The 20748-nt window shown below is 31.2% G+C and overlaps 2 protein-coding genes across 2 annotated transcripts; both read right to left on the bottom strand.

Moving 5' to 3' along the window:
- Positions 1-113: 113 nt before the first annotated feature.
- LOC115875623 lies at positions 114-1187 on the bottom strand. Its single transcript, XM_030891128.1, has one exon. The coding sequence runs from the start codon at positions 1185-1187 to the stop codon at positions 114-116; it is 1074 nt and encodes a 357-aa protein (XP_030746988.1).
- A 2151-nt stretch (positions 1188-3338) lies between these two features.
- On the bottom strand, positions 3339-3946 carry LOC115875529 (deoxyuridine 5'-triphosphate nucleotidohydrolase-like; the record flags this gene model as incomplete). Its single annotated transcript, XM_030891015.1, has 3 exons — positions 3339-3439; positions 3498-3643; positions 3700-3946. Coding segments are annotated over 3 exons (447 nt in total), but the record flags the coding sequence as incomplete, so codon positions are not given.
- Positions 3947-20748: the final 16802 nt, after the last annotated feature.

The raw sequence follows: 20748 nt of genomic DNA, 5'->3' as shown, positions 1-20748 counted from the left end.
TTTTCAAACGCTAGTTGAAATAAACATCTTACGGCGATATATGGTGAGGAAGCGTTTCCAAAAACTAACCTATTTATCTCAAAGATCTTTAGAATCTCTAAAGGATCTGGACGCTATATAATTCTTTGATATTTCCGATATTTATCATTCACCAAAATTTGTCGAAACATCTTTGACACATCACCTGTTATCACGTATTTATATCTCCTAAATCTCACTAAAATTGAGAAAACTTCTTGTTGTAAATTAGGTCCAACTCTCTGGACATCGTTTAGAGAGAGACCGGAACTCGTTTTTGCTGAAGAGTCAAAAACAACTCTACATTTCGTGGTGAGGCTATCCTCTTTTATAACACTGTGATGTGGCATAAAGTAACCTTCAACGTAACTAACCTTCTCTAGATCAGGTACCTCAGACATATGTTTCATTTCTTCCAATTCAGACATAAATTCACAATACTGACGCTTCAGTTGTGGATTTTTTCCTAATCGCTTCTCAAGCAACTGGAAACGATGTAATGCATTGTCATAGGAATTTCCCAAGTTTACCAACTGTTCATTGAACGGTAAATCTACTACAAATCTTCCAAGATCATCTCTTGTCGTCGTTTTCTTGAAATGCTCTTCACATATTTTTTCCTCAATACTTAGATTTGATTTATCAGTTGTTACCTCCTCTATATTCCAAAATCTTACCAACGCATCATTACATTCGTCTTTGGTATTATTCAAATGGTTACGTACAAGACAAGTCGTGGACATATTATTTCCAATATTCCAAGGTGAACCAATTTGTAGGTTGCCCCCAAGTACGTACCCAAATACAGTATTTTGAAGTACCGGTCCGTTTTTACCCAAAGATATTTTACCAGTTAATAATGATATCCAAAATATTTCCGATCCCAATAAAAGGTCTATTTCTGAACTAATATTAAATTCAGGATCTGCTAGGCTTTTAACATATTTCGGAATTTGAATTAAATTTTTATCAAACGAGTAAGTCGGCAAATTTTCTGTAATTTTTGGTAAAACTAGACAGCGCAAATCCTTAGTAAAATTGCCGTATTGGGATTTAATCGTGATATTCGCTTGATCATTTATCAAGGTAGATGCATTTCCGATACCCCTCAATACGTGAGTAGTCTCTGAACATTTTAGCATTAATTTATTGCTTAAATTACATGTCATGATATTGCTTTGTGACGCACCGTCAAGTAATGCGCGACATTTTACCCATTTATTCTCTCCTGATTTTACGAAAACGATCGCCGTAGCTAATACCCTTTGAGCGTGGCTTTCTACATACATAAATTTATTATTATCATATATTTTATCCGAATTTAATAAAGAAATAGTTTCTTGGCCTTTTTCCTGAACTACGTGCCGCTCCTCAGCTCCACTGGCAACGTTGGTTTCGCCGCTTATACTCCGAAGTGTAGGGTTCGCTATATTTGCACCAACGGTCGCCGAGATATTTTGCGCTTCATAATTTCTGTCATGTAACAAAGTGTTATGCGGTTTATGACATTTGAAACACCTTGACATTTTACATTGCCACGCAGTATGTGTTGGTTTAAAACAGTTTAAACACAATTTCAATCTCTTAACTTCTGACATTCTTTTTTCCGGCTCAAATCTTAAAAAATCAGAACATTTAAAAATCGTATGTCCGCCATTACAATAATAGCAAGATAACCTATTGTTTGACTCTTGAGTGGCTACATAACTAGAACTAGTACGTAGCTTCCCCTGTAGTATGTAGCCGATGTCCGTGCTACGCTAACTGGCGGAGTGAAATGTTGAGATGCCGCTTGGAAACTAGTGACCTTGATCAGCCTTTTTCTCAATTTTCAAGTAATTTCAGCTCCTACCTTCTTGCCCTGGATGCAATCCGCGAGAGGACCAATTCTGTTGGGGTTTCTTGATGTTAAAAAACTGTGGACTGTATAATTTTAAATGATTTATTGCAACGAGTAACATTTCTATCGGCGGCTGAGGCGAGACTGCCTTCAAGTGTCTTTCTTCGATACAGGCAACGTTGCCGCATTTAACAATTCGTCTGAACAACCATAATTCTCAAACAATCTTATTTTACTTTATATTTTTCATTTTTATGTTGCTGTGATAATTTAATGTAAAATTGCCAATAATTCCTTGTCAATCTGTGAATATCTTGTTTCAGCGTCTGTAAAGCTTCTTGAACAAAATGCGATTGGATAACCTTCCTGTAATAAACAACCACCTAGTCCATACTGACTAGCATCACTCTGTATTTCTATAGACAATAACGAGTTAAATATTTTTAAATTTGGTATTTTAATTAGAATTTCTCTAACATCATTTAAAGCTTTGGAATGATCACTTGTCCAATTCCAAGTAGTATTAGCATTAAGACTGAAGACAAATTTGGTATATATTTTGTTCAATAATTAATCATGCCAAGAATTCTCATTAATTATTTGTTATTATTTGGTAAGTAGTTAAACTAATACGGGACTGCGACAGTCGGATGGCCAAGAAGGTTACCAAAGATTTTCACCTGGTTTTTTTGCGTGCGTACCTGTAGGTTCTTGTAAATTTACCAGAGGCTGTTGAAGAGGGCCTTAATTGGTGTGGTTTAGGTAGGTAGCAGGCAAATGTAAATTGTATGACGTCAGAGCAGTTTGGTGAAGAACTTTGATCGGTTAAAGGTTATCTCCAAATATTGTGATAAGTTAATATTGTGTACGAGAGGTTACGGGGGTCGGGTTTTATAAGTAAATATTGCCATAAGGATGTTTTTCGCTGTTACTCATAGTGCGAGCCAAGCCTAGCCTTGTGAAATATATTTTATAAGAAAAGATAAATTAAATTATACGCTATAAATTTATTTTTATATTAATATTTTCCATAAATATTACAATATCTAATTTAACGAATATAGTTTTTGCAATAGTGTAATGTTGTAAATTACTGTATTTCTATGAATCTAAATATGAATTTTACTCAACAGTGTACTTATTTGAATAAGAACAATTAAAATAATAATTAACAACAGAATTTTTCTAAACACGTTTATTTTATATTAATTATTCTATTTTTAAATTTTGCAGTGTAATGTAAGTTATTTAAATTGCTTTAGTGTGCTACCTTCCCGTTTGGGAGGTGGGTTCAAAATTGTACCTATATAAAACACCAAATTTTAGTTCAATGTAATTACACAATAAAACACAGATTAACAAGACAGACGTTTATTCAGAGTAGGGTAGCTCATCATTTGAAACAATACAATTTAAAATGGTTTAAATAATTATAACAATATATTTTTTACAATAATGTTATATGAAAATTGATATGTCGGTAGATCCAAATCTCCACACCTTGTATGAGAAATGTTCTAATATTTGCTATATACCAGTAGATCCGAATGATCCTTCTCCTCTTTCTGTATCACAAATGCTCTGAAAAATATAATATTAATTAAAATTTAAATTTACTTATATAAATGATTTAAAATACCTGTACTTCTTGCACTTCAGGATAGAATATCCTCTCACAAATCAGCTGTGTGATGCGATCACCTCTCTTTATAATAAAATCGTTCTCAGAATGATTAAACAAAACAATTTTAACTATTCCTCTATAGTCTTCATCTACGACTCCTGCTGTAAAATAAATCTGTTATTAGTTGAGAGGAAATTTTATAATTAAAATAAAATACCTCCAACATCGATGAAATTGTTTATAGCCAGTCCAGATCTGGGTGCAATTCGACCATAACACCCTTTAGGTACTTGAATTTTTAAACCTGTATTTACTATATTTCTGTCTCTTGCTGGTATTATACAGTCATCTATACTTTTTAAATCGAATCCAGCTGATCTAGCTGAACCCTTAACTGGAGCATATGCTGCTGGTGTTGTTCTAACATATTTTAGAACTGTTTGTTTTTCTAGTTTCAATTTCAATATAAGGGGTTAAATAAAAGAAAAAAATAAATAGAGTAAGTGGATTAATCTAACAATTTATATAACCCCAGGGAAGTGTATCTGTTGTAATATAATTTACAATTCTTTTATCGTCGTATGGAGTTAGAGCAATATTTTTCTGGTCTATTGTATATACCTCATGTTTTTTACTCCGAATTAATGTTTCTTTGACAGACAAACTGCTATTATTAAGTAGACATTTATAATAAGTCTCGAAAGTAATTGTTTTTAGCGATGCACTTGTTATTCCCTTATCCTTTTTAACAATTTTATTTGCATTGTTTTATAACGTTTTAAATGTATACATTTTAGATTTCAAACCAATAAATTCAACCATTATGTTTCCATTATTTTCATCCTTCATCAAACCTAATACTTTTTTATTTACTAAAGGAATATTAAATTGATTGTTTTCTGGATAGTCAGAGGTATCACATTTATTTATATCTTCTCTAATATGTTCATATATATTATCAACAAAAAAGTGGTATATTAAGGAATCTGTATCGGAATATAATAATTTAGCATTGTTATTAAATTTAGGTTTAATGTAGTTGTAATGAAAATCATAAACTATGGTTTTTGAAATGTCTAAAATACTGAATCCTACATAAATTGGTTTGTTAAGTTTAATATTTATCCTTTTCATTTCTATAATAACCATACTGTCATTGAATATGGTAAGATTATGGAAATCTGGTTTGGAAATGTAAGATTTTGCACCATATCTACCTTCCCATTGTGTAACTAATTTAACATCTTTATATTTCCTTACATTTTCCATAGTTTTACCAAAAACTGGATTATTCATTAACTTGTAAATTTTTTTCTCAAAATCATTTTTACTCTGTTTTCTTAATTGTGTATTTAAATCGATGTAACTTTTTAACCAAGGAGATTGATTAAATTTTAAAATTTTATGAACTTTACTTATTTAAACAAAACCCAAACCTAAACTTACTGCTTGTTTTAAATTTGTATAATGAATAATGTAGTTTTTCTAATTAAATAGTGTGGTTAAGAGTTTCATTTGTTTTGATGATTTTATAGGTGATACCATACGCTCTGGACATATATGTAAATCTTTGTGAAGATTATATAATTTTGTAGGACAATCTAAATCAACCTCAAGTATATAACCGATATTAGAATCATTAGCGGTGTTCAATATATTTTCAGAATAAAAATCGATACTTTCTACCCACTGAAAATCGCCAAAAGGTAAGAATTGACTCATGGCTGTACCATATAAGTTATTTACATCAAAATACATAAGGTATGATGATTGAAGGGTAGTGTTATACTCATTTTCCCATAAAGACGTTATTTGCTTTCCCGTATCGGTTACTACATTGTGATATTCCACCTCTAATACCTCTTTCGATAAACATTAATTTATTAATATCTGTTAATAACTCTAAAGTAATTCCAGATACTTTTAAACAACTATCGTATGCTAAACCTGGAGCTGTGTAATACTTTAAACATTCCAAATTATATGTTTTTAAACAAACCAAAAAATTTTCAAATACATCAGCTAAAAGCAATACATCTGTTTTTAAATATAATCCCATATATTCTCAAAGATTTTGAATTTTAAATGTATCCCATACTTTTATAGCATGATCATATTCACATTGTTCTATACCAGATTTTCTTAAATTACTATAGAAACACTCAAGGGCTGGTAATTTTAATTCGTTTAATTTATCCCAACAATGAAGATATTCATACGGAAAAATACCCTTTTTCGACACTAACAAAAATTCATATCTTCATTTCTACAGAAACTTCTGGTTATAACTTTTTCTGAATTGGTGTGATATGAACTCAATTTATCTAAGCTACTAGCCATAAATCGAAATGAATCGAGAAATCGAAGCTGTACAGATGTATTTTCAATGTATTTAGTAAAAGCTATATATTTTTCTTTATTTACTGGGAGTAAATTTATCATTCCTGGTATTTCTGTTGCTAATGCCCTAATAATAAAGTGATTATCTTAACCTGATAAATTGTGAAATATTACTGGGATAACATGATTATTTTTATAATTTATATTGCAGGAGTTGTGAGCACTACCTCTATATTGACCTGTGAAATGACAATGATCCTTTACTTTAATGTCATCTTGTGTGCAAATTATTTTTCGCATATATGACATACATTGGAAGAATAAAAATCGAGTAATTGTTGATTTGATAAAGGATGCATAGGAATTGGATTTAAAAAATATTATTTATTTCCATACTTAGTTGACATAAACGTTTAACAAACCACTTAATACAGTCTTTACCTGTATAGCACTCAAATTTTGAAAGGGAATTATTAAAACTACACAAGAGATAATATGCTATACTACATGGAATATGTTTCTGTATTTTAATTTGAGTAGCAGTATTATTAAAATTTTAACATTTTTCTAAGATACTTTCTAAATCTGCATAAATAACAAACGGAGATTTTTCTTTATTTTTAAACTGAGTAAATGATATAAATTTTTCATCTTCTGAAGGTACTGATATTTTACTTTTATTCATTTTGCGATATATAAAAATATGTCTATTTAATATTTCTTCGGAAAAGAAATGATTTACACATCTATCGCAGAAATATTTTTGTACTTTTCAAGTTACCCGTTTGTCTGCACAATAAGCGTGCAAAATGATATATTGGTTTATAATCATTTATGTTTGAACTCATTAATTGATCGTTTTCATCAAAATTAGGTTTAATTTTAGTTGGAATAATTAACAAATTAACACTCTTTAAGTATTCAAAATTACTCAAGCAAATATTTCAAAATTACTCAAGCAATTATTATATTATTATTCTAATATATGGTAATCAATATGTTTATTGATATCCCATTCAAAGAACGAATGATTCCGTATTATTAATATGTTACTTTGTATATATTTTTTATTACTAATAATCTATCAAAATACATACATATCACTATCACATGTTTCATATGTTTATTGATATCACATTCAAAGAACGAATGATTTCGTATTATTATGTTACTTTGTATATATTTTTTATTACTAATAATCTATCAAAATACATACGTATCACTATCACGTTTTTAAAATGTAAACATTTTTTCTTCAATTTTACTATATAATATCAAGCTAGCGTGTATTCGATTAACAGTTTACACTAGCAAAATAAGATGTCTACAGTATCGTGCACTATTTTATTAAAAAGTAATGATGGTCACGCACTTCCATCAAACCATCTGATCACACTTTGCAAACATCTATTTCGGTAAGTTATAAAAGTTATTTGTTAAACTTTATATTTATTTTTTAATTTTGTATAATTTAGATTTGGTAGGAAGACTGTGGAAATGAAAGGGGGCCAAGTAGTCCTGAAACTCTCCTACACACCAAAATCTGAGACGATGGAGAAAAAACTTGGTAATCTACCAATCGCATACATCCGATTGGGTGTAGAATGTGATGAGGAGCTAGATATATTGAAAAAATATATGTAAATTTACGATTTTGATGGAAAACGAAACGACAAGTGTGCCAGCAGAAGCCGTCGAGGATGAGGAAGAAGAGGAGAAGAAGCTTGCGATTGAGTCAAGTACATTCAAGGATCCTAAGAAAAGGAAGCATGTAAAGATTAGGAGGACTGAAGAAAATACAGATGAAAAAAGAAAAAAAAAATAAAATATTGGAAAACAGAATAATAACACCTGCATCCGCATCCCCATCATTTACAGCCGTATACGATGAAGATGCGGACATGTACGAAAGACAAAAATATACTATTGTACAAAATTAATATTTAGTATCCTATTTGTTGTCCATATTGTTGTTTTATATATGTCATATTGTAGAAAAATATTTAAATATTTTATGTATATAGTATCTTATGGTTTTTAGTTTGTAGTAAAGGGATTGTATGAGTATATAGTTAATAAAAGATAGTATTACAATTTTAAGTGTTTTATTAAACATATATTTTACACTAATTTTCAATATTTTGTCTAAAATCTATGAAATATATTATTTTAAATGTTTAGTTAAAATTTTTGAATATTACAATAAGTATACCAATAATATAAGAAATATACATTTTCAACTGCACAATATAAACTACTATCTAAATGTTTTAAACAATGATAAGATTTGAATATATTTTTTAATCGATCAAATGCTGGACATCTTTCTATATTAAATTCAATTATTTCATTATCTAAAAACTTTTCTAACCATTGCTTCTTTTCTGCCCCATTAACAGCAACAATTTCTGAACACACGTGTTTTTTAATGAGACTTGAAATATCTTCATACGGTAAACATTTTTCTTCTCCATATAAAACATCAAATTCTAAACCATGGAAATTGCAAGTTATCCGTCCATATGATCTCTAACTTTTAAATTGTACTGTTTCAATTCAAATGGATAACTTATAAATTTATGTGCAGCCAAATGTCCATTGTCATTAACGTTGACTATTGCCAATTCTTTACAAATAAAATTTCCCGATCCATACTGAAAGTCTTGTACATCAATAATAAACATTTTCAATAGCGATGCAGATACGTATGTTTGCTTCGACTGACTACGAGCGACTGAATATTTTAATTAGAGTACTCTTATAGTACTAGTTAATTGGTTGTACTTTACTAATTTATCATGTAAAATTACAGACAATTACAGTAGTCTTGGCAGGGATTGCTCCACTTGTTTCAAACTCAATACGAATATCGACTGCACCACCCTTTAAAATATCATCTCCTTGACATGAACAATCAATGACCACCAGAGGGGCATTGTTCTTGAACAGAATGGGATAGTAGGTTGGTACCATATATTAGCTTTATAGTAGTATGATTTTTGGAACTGAGTATACATTTCATATAGGACTGCATATCTATTATTAGTAAAATCTATATTTAAATTGTCATAAGGATATACTTCTGAGTTTAAATATACTTTTAAATTGGTCAAGTTACAGTGTTGAAATCGACTCATATTTTTTGTTATATGATTTTTTACATCTGTTTGAAATCCAATAATAATATAACGAGGTTTTTCCAACTGATTACTCGATTTAACAGCCCATGTATGTTTTTTAGTTTGTTACAATTCTGGATATTCATGCAGTTCCCAACTCCTAAAGGCAATCGGTAAATCTCAATCGGTAAATCGGTTGTTTTCAAAATTTTTTAGTAATCGTAATTTTTGACTATCATTAACTGATATATGAGGCATTTTCCACAACACTTTATTCAAAGTGATCTTATAGTTATCCTTTGTTTCATTAGCTGAATGAATGGCATTAAAATCAGAATTATTTCGTATGAGGACTAGTTCTTGTTTTACATTCATTACAATTTTACGATAGTCTTCAGCAAAACCCATCAACATTTTCAATGGTATACAGACATTAAAATTTCCATTACTATCTATTAATGATGGATTCTTTGTATCATGCCATCCAGCGTTATGTAAACCGTTAGCCTCTGTAGGAGTAAATGAAATATAACCTTTCATAGTTGATGTAACTCCAGGATTTCTAACTATCTACTATCATCAACTTGATTTCTACTATCATCAATAATCACTCCTCCCATTTCATAACGAATTTCATCAAACAGAAAAGCAACACCATTATTTACAAATTGTACATCAGCACTTGCTGTGTTGTCAGATTTTGTTAATTTTCCTTCAATATAGAGGTAACTTTGACTAGGTAGAGTATATAGATCTTGGGTTTGTATTGGGATTCTAATTTCATCGTTGTTGTTCAAGGTTGTAGATGAATAGGGTTGGTGAGTGTGATACTGATAGCTCACTATTGAATCGTCTTGTGTAACACTTTCATTAACTTTTAAGATGTTATAACTCATCTTTACTGGTACACTTGAATTTAAAATTACAAAAAACTAAAAAATCAGTTAAACTAGTTCTAAGACGTAGCTTCAAGTTTACCCAAAATTTCCGAACTTTCTTAATTTTGAAGTCGGCACTTCTTTTTCAATTTAAATCCTAATGATTGTAGAAATCCTTGATTGGAGCGTGTTAATTGTTTTAACTGATTCTTACTACTAAACCGCCTCTGAAAACTCTTTTGCTTTATATACATTTCATTGGACGGTGTATAAGAATCATTATTATAGATAAATACCATTATGTTTCTTTAGATGTAAACGTACCAGCTCGTTTCTAAAATTGATCAGTCTTCCATCTTGATCTGTTATTTTAAGAATAATTTCATCAACATAGCGCATGGTGATTGGTAAATATATTACAAATTGATCAGTCTTCCATCTTGATCTGTTATTTTAGGAATAATTTCATCAACATAGCGCATGCTGATTGGTAAATATATTTCTCTTCTTTTGAATGCTGGTTAAACCATTCATGCAAATAACGATTTATATCTTGAATTTCATAAGATCCTTCCGGTAAAACTATTTCTTATATTATTGGTATACTTATTGTAATATTCAAAAATTTTAACTAAATATTTAAAATAATATATTTCATAGATTTTAGACAAAATATTGAAAATTAGTGTAAAATATATGTTTAATAAAACACTTAAAATTGTAATACTAACTTTTATTAACTATATACTCATATAATCCCTTTACTACAAACTAAAAACCATAAGATACTATATACATAAAATATTTAAATATTTTTCTACAATATGACATATATAAAACAACAATACGGACAATAAATAGGATACTAAATATTAATTTTGTACAATAGTATATTTTTGGCTTTCGTACATGTCCGCATCTTCATCGTATACGGCTGTAAATGATGGGGATGCGGATGCAGGTGTTATTATTCTGTTTTCCAATATTTTAATTTTTTTTCTTTTTTCATCTGTATTTTCCTCAGTCCTCCTAATCTTTACATGCTTCCTTTTCTTAGGATCCTTGAATGTACTTGACTCAATCGCAAGCTTCTTCTAATCTTCTTCCTCATCCTCTACGGTTTCTGCTGGCACACTTGTCGTTTCGTTCCCATCAAAATCGTAAATTTGCATATATTTTTTCAATATATCTAGCTCCTCATCACTTTCTACACCCAATCGGATGTATGCGATAGGTAGATTACCAAGTTTTCTCTCCATCGTCTCAGATTTTGGGGTGTTGGAGAGTTTCAGGACTACTTGGTCCCCTTTCATTTCCACAGTCTTCCTACCAAATCTAAATTATACAAAATTAAAAAATAAATATAAAGTTTAACAAATAACTTTTACAACTTACCGAAATAGAGGTTTGCAAAGTGTGATCAGATGGTTTGATGGAAGTGCGTGACCATCATTACTTTTTAATAAAATAGTGCACGATACTGTAGACATCTTATTTTGCTAGTGTAAACTGTTAATCGAATACACGCTAGCTTGATATTATATAGTAAAATTGAAGAAAAAATGTTTACGTTGATAAACGTGATAGTGATACGTATGTATTTTGATAGATTATTAGTAATAAAAAATATATACAAAGTAACATAATAATACGAAATCATTCGTTCTTTGAATGTGATATCAATAAACATATGAAACATGTGATAGTGATATGTATGTATTTTGATAGATTATTAGTAATAAAAAAAATAATACAATATGAATATAATATATTTTTTTTTTTTTTTTTTTTTATAATTATTTCAAATAAACATATGATATACCATTATAGAATAATAAAAAATGGATTAACAATTACTAATAAACATTCAACAGATTCCATCAAATCGACGTTGATGTAAGTTACAGCCTCTATAATAGTATACTTTAGAAATATTACTTCTTCCTCATTTGGCATTAGGACGATTTTCAAAATATTTGCCTTTAAAAGTTCTGATGCATCGATTTTAGCATTAGCGAAATCAGGAGATTCATTTATTTAAAATTTCTTTACATTTTATCATTTCACTAATATTAAAATCCATGCACCGTAATCTTTAAACGCAAATATTTTGAATACCGTTCACCTTTTCGAACTAAACGAAGAGCACCTGTTTTACGTTTTTATATCATTGGTTGAAATTATTTTATCTACTATAAGGATAAAAGAAATACCACCAGTAATATTCTGTACCCTAATGGAAAGTACCGTTACAGGGGTCTTACGGAATTTTTCACAATCGCCGTTCGCTTTGACCTTAAAATATGTGTAAGAGTACCAAATTTCAGGAAAAAAACAGTTTACCAATGTTCTTATAAATAAACAAAATATATTATTTTTATTTAACCTTTCGACGGCTGTAACATAGTATAAGGAAACTAGTAGCTTTACTCCTTGTCAAACCCTTTGTTCTTTTTCTGCCACTTTATATGACCTTGTTCTCGCGTCCCGTGACCACTAACGAGCTGTATAGTCGTGGTCTATAACTAGGCAAAGTATAGTCGTGACACTCGGCATAGTTTCACAGAGATGTATTTAGGAAAATAGGAGTTCACAATAAAATAAAATGAAATGATCATCGGGTAAAACTTTGCTTGAATTCAGAATATTTTCACATTTCGTGTAAGTAACAATTCTTCTGTATCTGAAAATCTTCTCATGTGAAGAAATGCGGAAAAAAAATATAATGACATATTTTTATATTATTAAATATTTCTACAACTTTTTTTTTAATTTAAAACAAATTTAATTTTAACATTAATGTGTTTGTTTTGTAGTAATATATTGGTTAGGTAATTTTCATGGGATAACTGAAACATTAAACAACACATACTAAATAATAAAATAACATATTTAAATTACAATAATTGTGAATAAACATTACAGAAATTTCAAAAGAGAAAAGAAGCAAGAACAATGACATATAGCATCACTACTTTCTCACGTAATAAAAGAATATTTTTTTAGTTATTGTTACCGAGTCCCGAAGGTAACGCAAGAACCGGGAATTAATAATTTCGAGTCCCGTTTCTTTGATATCCCAAAAGAACCGGGAATTTCCGGTTCTGAACCCTAGTAATCAGTCATGAGAAAATTAACCTGAAAACAAACATGATCACAAATGACTCTCAAAAAAAACTCAAAGCACAATTTTTTGAATTATTACTACAACCAATAGCAGCATACAGTAAGGCACTCATTCTTTGTCAATCCGTCTCTGTGCTGGGACGCAACGCTAGGACCTTGCAGGTCGACGAACGGAACTCAACTGAAACGCTCTGCAATCTGCCGATATTCGAGAGATTGTATAAACTGGCAGAAAATATTTGTGTCAATGCTACTACTCTTTTCCTTCTACTATGGTTGTAACGTCTTCGGAGCGTATTTTAACTTAACTTTTTGTTTATTTATATCTGTAGAATCACCCACCAAAGTTAGATACACTATTTTTTGACATCCTGTATAAATCTACATTTTTATATTGCTCTAGCAGCAGAAATCACAAAATTAATACTTTGATCAATAATTACGTTGAAAATTCTCAAAGCAACCTATCGAACGTGAAAGACTTGTATTAACGACATATTTCTAAACTTTCTTATTTAAATGTTGTCCATATAAACCCGCCGGCACGGAAATTTACGTTTATTGGCCGAGTTCTTTGATTCGTACAAATTCTAGGCGAACTTTGTATAAACTACGACGTTTATGCCTTTCTCTCCTTTAGAAATTCCTCCACCGTTCATATTTATTCCTTGCTAAGTAATAAAATCGGAAAACTTATGCATTTTCCTGTTTTGTGCATAGTTATTTTATTAAAAGCTTTTTACTGCTTACCCTGCTGCTGATATTTACGACGAATGTTGGTCGGTTTAGAGTTTTCCTATGAAAATTCATGTATATATGCGAGTAAAGTACTTTGAAAACTGAAACGTATATATACGTTGGCAGTTTTCGCATTTGTACAAATAGTTTTAGAGGTCGTATATAATTAGAATAAAATACTTTATACAAATCCGGATTAAAGTTAATGCAAATCCAGACACAATGTTTGTAGAATTATATTAATTATAGGGATATATTGTATTCCTCAAATGATAATAATAAAAACATAAAATTTAAAAAATTACAAGTTTTGAAACACTGTTCTTTGATAACAAAAAGATGTTCATAAAGGAAGATATGCGGGTGTATCTAAAAAATAAATAATTTTAAAACAATTTAAATTCAAACCTTATGCCGGGTCCAGACCAAGCATACTAAACAACAAGACAGAAACATTAATGTTTTACGACAAAATTGCGACAAATCCAATACATTTCTGCGACATTTTTGTCTCATTTTTGTTTTGTTTGCCACGCCCTTTCTAATTTGAAGTTCAATAAAACACAGTTAAGTTTACTTAATCGGTAATGAGTTGCATAGAGGCCACTAGCTTTTTAATTTTAACAGCCGGGTGGTCGGGGTTCAAAGATCTTAATAAAAGGGCGCCACGAGATTATACTCTATGAACTCGGCATAAAAGATGTTACTATTAATTAGACTTCAACACTAACCTCGAACTGTTGAGTGTAACAACCATGAACTTCAAATGTTACTATAATTATTTAAACTTAAGTGGCTCTAACTTAACTATGAGACTAGACTGCAAATAATACTACTAAAAATATTTAAGCAATTTATTGAAATATCAAAAAGGTTAAATGTATAAAGAAAATGATGAAATGTATATGAAATGAAGTAAAGTTTAAATCGATAAGAATAAATGAAAAATGAAAATGGTCTAAGCTATACTAAAACTAAGACGTCATTCCCCTTAACTTAAACTAAGTATGCTCTAAGGGCGGAATACAAATAGCAAATCCTAACTAATATCTAAACAGTCTTACTCTACTCGATTTGATATACTTGAAACCTTCTCGGAAGTTCCTCCGGCTGAGCTACGGTGTATAGCTATGAGGTGGCTACAGCAGGGTACAGCAGCTCGGTGTACTGTCACTGGAGCCCACGGATGTTAGCAGAGGTACAGATGAAAGGCAAGTTGGTGAGGTTTCAATTGGTGAACATAAAAATCCTAAATAATATTGGTTGTCTTAGAAAAGAGCCTCAATTATAGAACAAGGAATAGCACAATGTGTAGGAGTTAATACAGGTAATAAAGAAGGACTAATCAAATCTGTACTTTACCTCAACGAGGGTTTATGATGTCCAATGGGTACCTCTACACGGACAACAGGAACGGATGGAATTCTGGACTGTTCTGTGCTACGGTCTTCTTGCTCTACAATTACGAACAACCAAATAAGATTTAAGAAAGATAACACTCAACTAATCTTTCTACACCACGTGGGCGTGGAAAAGTCGAAAACCAGTCAACAATACGAATAAAAATCAGTTGATCATTGACTTAGAATAGGCAGAAGAATTGTAGCATACCTTGGAACTATTCGGGGACTTCTTGGGCACGTGGAATCGGAATATCGGTCGGAAAATTAAGTTATTTTAATCCCATTGTGGAAATTGGTCAGCGGTCCATAAAAACCATCAAAATCCAACCACGTCTCTGACCAAATATGTTTCGGAAGCCTTAATCCTTCTCTACGAAGACCTGCTATTCACCAACAGGGAATGCTTCACGAAACGGCAGCCAGTTCTTCACGATGATATTCTCGGTCGGGGAGTAAACAAGAAGTGATGCAAGGATTCGATTTCCTTCACAAAATCAGATTTCAACCGGAAATCTCCCTCCAGGACATAGATAGAGAAGTATATATCTTGACTAGTCTCATGATCTAGTAACTCACAAAAAGGCATAAATAAAAAACGATGTTCTAGAATACTTTCTCCTCAGCCATATTCCATATCTGGTCAATGAACGAACTTAACCCACAAATTCCCACAATTAAATAAACGAATTGCACACTGCGATCCACATCAAAAATAACCAATTTAACTACGAAATTTTATCTGATAATTATAAAATTTCAATAACCAAAACAAAGGAATAGTAAATCCAAAAACATCTGATTTGAACTGACAGTGACAAGTGAGAAGTGATGATCAAAGATATAGAGACAAAAAGCCTACTACTTGCGGTCGGCATCACTGACAATAATATGTAGCTGAATAATATCGCGGTGTATATCGGGGTTGCATAATTGTAAAATTTAAATAAAATACTATTTAACAATAAAATTATAGTAAACATGATGCAAAAATAATAGTTATTTGCGATAATTTATGAGCTAGCACACAGAGGTCGTTGCGAGGAAATTTGAATTTTTCAATGTCCCGTCTCGAGTCGGTAAAGATCAAAGTGTCTATATTTTGTTCGTATATTTTACGACAAGTTATCGGCGCAGTGTGGATGGCGTGTGCTGCCAACAGTTAGGAGACCAGTGAAATCACACATGGTTAATAAAACTCATTCGCAACAACTAAACTTTGGACTTTGTTTGTCTTGTTTTTGTCTCAAAATCGTGTTTATTTTTTGTCGCCTTGGTCTGGACCCGACATTATAAATATAAACTTGTGCATCATCTTTACCCTGGGGATCCTGCTCGTAGAGTTGAGTATTGAAACTGGTACATCGACATGTGTGGAAGAGTGAATAATTGTCACACAAATTTGGTCGGACGAAGCTTATTTTACTAACACACTAGTACGCAAATTTAATAAAAAAATAATATATAGGGTATCCCATTTCAAAAAAAAAACATAAGTTTAGGTTATATTTCGAGAATGACAGCTCCCAACGAAAAACTAGTTACGTCACTGGATTCTACGTGAAAATGTATACTGGGCTCAGCTTTCATCTTTTCGATAAGTTATAAGATAACCGAGATATTACGGGGTTCGAAAAATACATTTTCAATTTCGTCCTGTATTTCAGGAATTAAGAGGGCTATGACAAATGTGTACCTATGTAGCATCTTTAGTGTCATAAAAAAGTAGCACAGTGGTACACACAGTGTGATGTAAAAACCGCATCTTTGTATCTCTACCCATAAGCAAGATACCCTGTAAAACACACGAAAATGGGTTGGACGGAGATACCGTATAATTTCACATTTTGGTTGAAATTATATACGGTATCTCCTTTATTAGTGAAGATAGGAGGGTGCGGTTGGCACAAACCTGTCCCACTTTTTTGTCAAATGGAAGATGACATAAACAAAATTTTCATAGCTCTTTTTGCTCTCTCATTTTCTGAACTACAAAGTCTTTTTGAAAATTTTGCAATTTGGGACACCCCCTGTATCTCTGTTATTTTTAAAGGTATTAAAGGAAAAGGTGAAAACTGTTTATTGTAGAACTTTCTACGTTAATACAGTGGCGTAGTGTGTTATTCTATGAAAAGAATATTTTTAAAGATATGTACTAAAGTTATGTTTTCTTAAAAGGAACACCCTGTATATTTATACATTATATGATGTGGCTTGCCATAGGCTTCTCAAAAACAAATATTTATAAATAACATAACGCAACCGTTACTACTTCTATAAAATAACGACACGTAGAGATCGGCCGCTCGTGAAACGAAAAACGAAGTCGGCGCTCTGCACCGCAACGAAATTCAATGCTGCTCGAAGCATTCCAAAACAAACTGGTATGGATGGAAAACATGTTGTTTCGTCAACCATCGATAAAGGCGGCGAGACAACGGACAACCTGTGCGGACAACGGAGTGGGGAATGCGTTTGGCGAACGTAGCTGCTTCAATGCGCTCCGGCGAACGATGCCGTCTGAACTCGCTAGGGGTTGTGGTGCTAGCTCTGTAAGTGGGTGCTAGGTAGTGCTAGGTGGGTGCAATATAGTGCTAAAATATTAAAGAGTTTGGAGAAACGGGGGGGGGGCTACTGTAACGGACCCACATCTGACTGCTCTAGATTCTTATGAATCTTCAACTGAATTTCTATTAAACTTTTCTTCCAACTCTGATTATTCTGAAACTATGTTGAATTCTGTAAAAGACAGAATTTTGTAAATTGAAAAGAAATATAGATATATATTTCTAGTATAATAGTAGTTCCCTAAAGTAGGTATGATGGAGATCGGAAATATATGAATATGAATACAGTTTAAATACAATAAGCCTAATGATTGCAATTGCTACACTACGAAATTAGTCGATAGGTATAAGTAAAAAATAAAACTTATCCAAGCAACTTTCAAACCGACCTTTTAATGAAAATTCTTTTTTTATTTACTATTTATTGTTACGTCATTCTTTTAAATGTTTCGTTATAATTGGAACCTTTTTAAGTCACGGATCACCGGCTTTTAACAATGATTCTTTTTATTACCTTTAGAATCAATAGGAAATTTAAACATTAATGGCTATTACGAGTTACTTTACAAGTGTTTTATTCTTTTGATTATAGAGATTCGATTACAAATTTTTATAGATAACATTCAATGCGGGTGGCGTGGTATTAGTATGCTGCAAGCTAATTATTGATACCTACTTTTGTCCAAATTTACATAATTAGAAAGTTCTAATAATTTATTATATTGTATCTTATACTAGTTTTAAGTGCCCATGTAGGGGTTTGGTTTGGTTTAGTTGGCACTTATAACCGACTTTATAAGGAAACCTCAGGTCACACAACGCTCGATGGAACGAAATATGCTGAGAATAACAAAGAAAGACCGCGAAATATAGATGTAAGAGATGTCATTCGCAGAGTCAAATCCCCCAAGTGGCAATGGGCAGGAATCCTGACAAGAAGGACGCACAATAGATGGTTATGGTCCATCTATAGTCTAAATCTGGTACCCACCAGAAATTAAGAATACCCAGAAGGAGACTAAACCTAAGATGGGACCATGATATTAGGAAATTAGCAGGAATAACTTGGACCCGCACAGCCAACAAGAAACAATCATGGACTCAATTACAGGGAGATAATAAATATGTAAGAATGTATATGTACTCATCATAATTGGAAATTTTAATAATCTGGAAATGATGATGATGATGATGATGATACTATTTTTAGAGCTGAAAATAATAACAATTTAGCTGAAAATAGCCTTGATGAAGACGAAAGTACTCGTCGAAACGTCGGCAATTTTTTAAATAAAAGGTTGTTTATTTCCTGGTCCTAAACCTGCAAACGCCATTTCGACTATTTCTAGATTTCTTGTTTATTTTATTTTTTTTAAATTGGGATTAAACAATAATAATAATAATAATAATAATAATAATAATAATACTACAATAGTTGAAAAAGTTGCATTAGTTTAACATAATATGCTTTGAGACTAAGTATACTCCGTAATTTAAAGATTTTTGGAGAAGTAGATAATATACTTATATTGTAACTCGATTATAGGTAATCATAATATTATATAGGGTGGGCCGAACTGTATTCCGGAAACTTACTATACTTACTACTTATAAACCTACTGAGTAAAAAAATATATACATTTACAACGTTTTTTTTTGCGTAAAAAAGGTCTCCTGGTAAAAATCGCTACAGGTTCTCGAGATAATTGAAATCGAAATTATCAATACCTATCATATTGACGTAAATTAAACATGTTGACTAAATAGTTATTAGATTGAAATCATAAATTTGAAATGTGTGTTTAAAATGTTGTGTCAAAAAGTCAACAAAAACTGTTTTATCATCATTTTTTTGCAAAAAAATTATGATTAATTTAAAAAAATAAAAATTTCCCAAATTTATTATTTCAGTCAAATAATTATCTAGGTACTCAACGTGTTTATTTTTTATAATGACATGTATTGACTATTTATGACTAAATATCATGAGAACGGTTGCTCGTTGCGATTTTTACCAAGAGACATTTTTTACGTAAAAAGTCACGGGAATAAAAGATCTTTTTTTTCATTCAGGAGTTTTATACAGATACGGACGAATAGTTATTACTCTTCAAAACAGTTAAAAGACTTGTAGGTCGCGCCCCTACAGATACTACTCATATTGACATCAAAATCAAATTTCTCATGCCAAAAAACTTCCGGATACTAATTTTCATCCAAATATTGACGTTACATCAGCAATTATTTGGAAAAATCGAAATAAAACTTTTACACCCTGTATCTCCGAAACTAAGTCTTTTAGGACATACATTTAACCGAACTTTTTGGTTATTTTTATCTGCAGAATATGCTGCCGAAATTTCCGGAATAGAGTTCGGACCACCCTGTATATTAAAATAAGTAATAAAATGTCTATCTGAATAAAATAATTCTAGTAGTAACGAAACCAAACCAACGGAAAACCATAAATAAATATGACAAAAGTTATTACCAATTACTTCCTTGTTTAAAGTTTCATTTACTTTAAAAACTAGATTTTTAAGAAGATTTTGTGGAAATTGCCTCTTGTAAAAATCTTTACTTAAGTACATTCAAAGTTTTGCAGCAAGACCAAGAGAAAAATTGGACCTTGCAAGACTATCATCGAGGGGGTTGCAGAATGTAGAATGTTAAGGAGGGGGATTAATCACCGCGACCTTACAGATATCTATTGTGTTCCCCTTTCTTGAGTTATAACGAGTTATAACTCATCATATTGTCGTCTTAGAATACAAAATATCTTGGGCTGTATATTAATGAAAATTTAGATTGGTTGTTCCACGCTACTACATTATTAGAAAAACTATGCTCAGTGAGTTACGGAATCAGAGTAGTAGGTAAATACCGTATGATCGAAAAAAAACGGCGTCAGCGATGGCTATGAAATGAAGATCGCTGTCATTTTTTATATGTAAATTTATATGGGAAATGCCATCGATTGTCATTTTTCAGCCAGCTGGATGTCGTTTTTTTTTCGATCATACAGTATATGAATCCACTTTTTAAAAATATTGTATTTCTCAAATTTCAAATCGGTCTTAAATTATGGTATAATATTC

This window comes from Sitophilus oryzae, unplaced genomic scaffold (assembly GCF_002938485.1).
Source record: "Sitophilus oryzae breed Bouriz unplaced genomic scaffold, Soryzae_2.0 scaffold_1058_pilon_pilon, whole genome shotgun sequence".
Taxonomy (NCBI): domain Eukaryota; kingdom Metazoa; phylum Arthropoda; class Insecta; order Coleoptera; family Curculionidae; genus Sitophilus; species Sitophilus oryzae.
Note: the sequence above shows the minus strand (reverse complement) of the source record. Positions and strands in the feature narration are given on the sequence as shown.